At 36.3% G+C, this 6000-nt stretch overlaps 1 protein-coding gene across 2 annotated transcripts in view; it reads right to left on the bottom strand.

Annotated features, from left to right (window-relative positions):
• Nucleotides 1-6000, bottom strand: part of SLC25A26 (solute carrier family 25 member 26) — a 123507-nt gene that overhangs the window by 102423 nt on the left and 15084 nt on the right. For both annotated transcript variants that reach the window (XM_059390126.1, XM_059390127.1), the window contains exon 3: nt 3156-3265. In XM_059390126.1, coding sequence (XP_059246109.1) covers nt 3156-3265 — 110 coding nt within the window. The remainder of the gene's footprint in view (nt 1-3155; nt 3266-6000) is intronic.

Genomic DNA, 6000 nt, shown 5'->3' with positions numbered 1-6000 from the left:
TATTTTTTCACCACACCCAGTGCTCCATGCAATCCGTGCCCTCTATAATACCCACCACCTGGTACCCCAACCTCCAACTCCCCCGCCACTTCAAACCTCTCAGATTGTTTTTCAGAGAGACTATGGACTCTGAAAAACAATCACCTTTTTTTTTTAATTTATTTTTTATTTTCAGCATAACAGTATTTTTTTTATAAATTAATTTATTTATTTTCAGAAAAACAGTATTATTTTTTCACCACACCCAGTGCTCCATGCAATCCGTGCCCTCTATAATACCCACCACCTGGTACCCCAACCTCCAACTCCCCCGCCACTTCAAACCCCTCAGATTGTTTTTCAGAGTCCATAATCTCTCATGATTCATATTTTCATAGAGTGACACTGCTTTTTGAATATTTCCACCATAATTCCTTTTCTCCTGGATTTCCCAGAAATAATCTGATATGCTTTCATCGACTATAATGATATAATTAATCTAACTACATTTCTTTAAAATAACTTTCCTTTAAAATGTCTTAACACTTCCCAACTCCTACTATGAAACCAATTTAACCTTGATACCAAAACCAGCAAGACACAAAAGAAATTAACTATAGACTTACATCTCTTATGAATAAATTATAAGTCCTCAATAAAATACTAGTAAACAAAACCTAGCACTAAGTAAAAAGTGTTATATACCATGATCAAGTGAGATTTATCCCAGTAACATATAAGTGGTTTAATATTTGAAAATCAATTAATGTAATACACCATATTATCAAAATAAAAAACTAGTCTTAGAATTATCTCAATAGATGAACACAAACATGAACAAAATTCAACCTTCACAGTGTTTTTAAAAAAAAAAAAAAAAAAATTCACCCAACAAGCTACGAAAAGAAGGCAACTTCCTCAATTTGATAAAGGACATCTATATAAACCTCACAGCTAACATTATACTTAATAGTGGAATACTAAATGCCTTCTCCCTGAGATCAGAAAAAAGGTAAGGATGCACACTACCACCACTCCTATTCTACACTGTACTAGAGCTTTTAGCCACATCAATCAGGCAAGAAAAATGAAATAGAAGGCATAGAGAATGAAAAGAAAGAAGTATAACTACTTCTATTTGCAGAGGATATGATCTCATGTGTAGAGAATCCTAAAGAATCCACCAAACAGCTTTAGAACTGATTAATGAGTTCTGCAAAGTTGCAGGATACAAGATCAATATAAGAAAATGAATTTATTTCTATAAGTAGCAATGAACTAACTGAAAATGAAATTTTAAAAAATTTAATTAAGAACATCATCAAAAAGAAAAATAAGAAATAATTAGCAAGACAAGTGTAAAACTTATACTCTGAAACTACAAAACACTGGTGAAAAAATTCAATAATACTAAATAAACAGAAAATCATAAATTTATAGATCAGAAAATTCAGTATTTTTAAGATAGCAAGAGTCCCCTAATTGATTTGCAGATTAAATGCGATCCATATCAAAATCTAAGTTGCCTTTTTTACATAAGTTGACAAACTGATTCCAAAATTCACAAGAAAATTCAAGAGACCCAGAAGAGGCAAAACAATCTTGACAGAAAAGAACAAAGCTGGAAGACTCGCACTTACTGATTTCAAAACTTATCACAAAGCTGCAATAATCAAGACTTTGGTACCAGCATAAGGACAGACATGGAAAGCAACAGAAGAGAACTGAGAGATGGACTGTCTCATCACTGCTTTCCAATTTTCCTCCATCATAATCAGACACCAAATGATCTGTGCGACATCATCTCTACACAACACTAAGTTGAAATTCACTTTGTTGTACTACTGGTTCATACGTTTTTATTAATGAGCCAGGTATACTAGAAAAAAATGAATAATCTTTAGCTGTTAGGAGCAGAGCTCCATATATATTCAATACCCCAATCTTGTCATTTTCTTGTTCACATCTTCTATGGTCTCAATAAATGTTTCTGCCTGCTTGGTCTTAGGATATGTGTTAAGATATAAGTTAGTATCTCCAACAAAGATTACAGCTTTGGTGGGTGGAACGATAGGCGATGGGGATTAAAGGATATGTTTATCATGAGGAAAGAAAAATTAAAATTTAAAAAATTACATTTCTATTCATTTCTCTTTGTACTTCCAGCAATCTCTCCTTTAAAATTTGAGGCGCTATCATTTAGTCCAGGTTCAGGTTTATTACATGTCCCCAAAGCACTGTTCCTTGTATCACTTTACAACACTCTCTTTGTTTTTTGCCTTTCAGTGTATTTTTTGTCTGATACTGACATAACCCTATAAGCTCTTTTTGGTTCGTATTTCTCTATCAGTTTGGGTTTATCAGACAAGTGGAACCACTCACTATAAGAGATAAGAATAAAGAGTTACTATAGATGTGAACAGTAATTATGGGAGCTAATTAAGCAAGTTTGGTAGAACAGTTGATCCTGCCTCTAGGGTTAGGACAGAAATCAGAGGGCAGGCAATGGACAAGGATGAAATGATATGAAATGGGGAAGTGCAAGGACAAACTGGTCCATCTGTTTCTCATCAACCTCAATAATGTGGTTACACGTAGTATAAGCTAGCATTCTTTACTGCAGAGCCCACATATCTAACCAAGAATTCAGAAAAGCTGAAAGACATGATCCAGTAGGAACTGGAGAGGCTGTAGACCAGGTGTATCAACTGCACCAGTGCCTGACTCCAACACCAAACCTGTAAGCATCAAGCCAGCTACTGCTTCGCTTCCACCTTACAAATGTTGTGCTGGTTTCTCTTGTAGCCTGCACAACCGGGAACCATCCTGGAAAGGGAGTCCTAGGAAATGGAGTTCCAGCTCAGTTACGCTGACACAATACAAAGCCACCGCAACGTGCATGGATATCTACTTCCATCTCCATAATTTTATTCTTTCTGTAAAATAATGTTTTAAGTATGTCTCTTGAAAATAGCACATTGCTGGATTTTTCTTTCATCCTATCTAGACTCTATCATTTAACAATCATGTTTAATCCACTTACATTTATTGGGGTTTATGACTTCCATAACTTAAAAGAACTATCTTTTAAAAATGAAATAAAGTATCATCTGTACCAGAGATATAGGCATGATTTGCACTCCTTAAGTATTTTATATGCATGACTTGTTACTTACCACTTCTCCAGCAGAGGCAGCCAACATATGCTTCACAGGCATTAAATATGAAGACGAATCAGTGTGCAAAAACCATTTCACATATTCATAGGTGATAAAAAAAGCAGCAGCTGAAATTTAAAACAAACCAGTCTTTCACAAAGTTTAAATATATATTCAAACTGTTTAGAAATGTTTCTCAAAAACAATTACAACTCGAATTATTAAATTATGAGGTAAGAGAAAAGATAATAGTTGAAACACATACTCTTCCCCCCGCCCCACTCTTGTAGAATTTACAGTGTCCATGTTATATGCCCAAACCTGGACTTACTAAAAATGCCGAAGACATGATCCCAGCCCTGAGGGAGCCTAACAGCTAAGCTTACATTCACCATTTTGTATTAATAAGTCACTTGACATTTTTTAGTAATTACTCTAGAATAAGATAACAAATTTCTGTGATCCTAACTATCTTTACATACAATAAAACAAGCCACTATGCTGATTTATAGACAGGTTAAGACTGAAAACATATACTTTAACTAAAACATCTATTTGATAATGTTTTATTGCTATTTACTCAAAATAGCTATGGCCACTTTTTACCATATCATGTCACCTTTACATCAAGGAAATAATCAACTATTTAATTACAACTGGAAATCAAAATCTCAAAAAAGCTACCCCTATCACCATGAACTAATCTTAACAGCACAAAAGGGCTTTTAAAACCTGCCATGTGCTGTTAATCAAAAGATGTTATCACTTCCATAAAAGATAAGGCATGAAAGATAAATGAATGACAAATTCATCTTTTGAAGGACATTTGGAAAAAATCACATTAAAGTCTAAAACTCAAAAAAAGAGCTTCATAGTAAAATTAGTTTTCAACAGTTAAAGTCAATGAGCTTTTAAACTCTCCTCAGGCTGCAAACAAATAAAAACACCGGGCCAAATGAGGACTCTTGTAACTGAAGGAGTAATGACCAATACAAACAGTTTTACATAATTAACACAGATCCCTATTCCCACAGTGGTTCTCAGTAAGGCTTTCCCTACTTCTGCACACTCACCAAATGTACACCAAATAACCAAATTCAGTTAAGCAGTAAGTTCCACCTGCTACACATTCCACCCTCTCACCCCATCCCCAGGGAAGGAAGATAGTGCTACCAGTTTCTTGGTTTTCCTGGTTAATCACCTCAACCTGTTTAGACTATATTGCAAATTTGTGATAGACAAAATCTTTTAGAAATGTAAATCCCAGAGGCACCTGGGTGCATCCAACTCTTGATCTCAGCTCAGGTCATGATCTCAAGGTCAAGAGTTCAAGCCTTACTTCGGGCTCCACACTGGGTGTGGAGCCTACTTTAAAAAAAAAAAGAAAAGAAAAGAAATGTAAATCCCAAAATTCTCCAAGGTGACAACCAAGAAAACACCACTAATTGGAAATGATGTCACAAGGTTCCAAGTGAGGCTCTGGACAAGTTACAATAAAGAAAAGGAATTGGGCTGATATCTACAGTCTCTTCTCTTTTTTTTTTTTTTTTTTTTTCAGATTTTATTTATTTATTTGACAAAGAGAGAGATGGCAGGAGTGAGTGAGCACAAGAAGGTGGAGCTGCAGGCAGAGGGAGAGAAGTAGGCTCCCCATTGAGCAGAGAACCCGATGTGGAGCTCGATCCCAGGACCCTGGGATCATGATCTGAGCTGAAGACAGACACTTAACTGACTGAGCCACCTAGATACCCCTCTTCTAGCTCTTTAAAAACAAAAACCTAGTTTTTCTACACTTCCTTCAAATAAAAGTAAAGATTCTGAATAGGGTCTGCTGTTTCCTCTTTCAACCCTCAATCCCTTCTCCCCCAACTCTTCACCCGTGCAGAATACTGCAGTCCCCCCTTATCCCCAGGTATTTTTTCAAGAGCCCCAGTACATTACTGAAATGATGCATAGTATCAAACCCTGCATATCCTGCATTTTTCCCTATACATACATATCCGTGCTACAGTTTAATTTATCAATTAGCCACAGTAAGATATTAACGAAACAGAACAATGCACTGTAATAAAAGTTAGGTGAATGCGGTCATTCTCTCTCAAATATACCTATACTGTACTCACCCTTTTTCTTGTGATGGTGGGAGATGATAAAATGCCTGCATGGTGAGATACAGTAAGATGAACGAGGTAGACATGTGATGTGGCATTAGGCTACTACTGACCTCCTGATGATGCATCAGAAGTAGGATCATCTGCTTCTGGAGCATGACTCACCATGGGTAACTGAACCACCACAAGCAAAACCACAGATAAGGGGGGACCACCATATGGTCTAAGAAAAGTCTACAGCCACTGAATGTTACACTAGTGTATTGTAGGCAGACTAGAGCCTTAACGAACAGTAAAGGAAAAAAAAGGGGGGGGCCACAGAGTAAACTTAACATTCACCAAAAATTTACAGAAAAATAAAAACGCCATTTCTGCAACACAGGCACTTCGACGAACTACCCAGCACCACCCATCCACTGATGTTCTATGGATGGCACAAAAACAGAGTTAAGTAGGGCAAGAAAAACATTTTCTCACACATGCAAAAGTTGAAAACCACATGTACGTGAAGTCCTATGGGCAAGAATCTATAACAGTCCTGTGAGCCTGACAGCCCCATGTACTCCACAGACTATTGCTAATACTACCATCTACCAACACGAATTCCTCTCTGCAATTTGTAAGAGAAAGAGAATTATTAGAAGGATAAAGGAAATACCATAAGAGGGTTTTTTTTGTTTGTTTGTTTGATTTTTTTAAATCCAATGCCCAGGCCACACTTCAGATCAGGGAAATCACATCTTTGAAAGTGG

This window comes from Mustela nigripes, chromosome 2 (genome assembly GCF_022355385.1).
Source record: "Mustela nigripes isolate SB6536 chromosome 2, MUSNIG.SB6536, whole genome shotgun sequence".
NCBI lineage: Eukaryota > Metazoa > Chordata > Mammalia > Carnivora > Mustelidae > Mustela > Mustela nigripes.
Note: the sequence above shows the minus strand (reverse complement) of the source record. Positions and strands in the feature narration are given on the sequence as shown.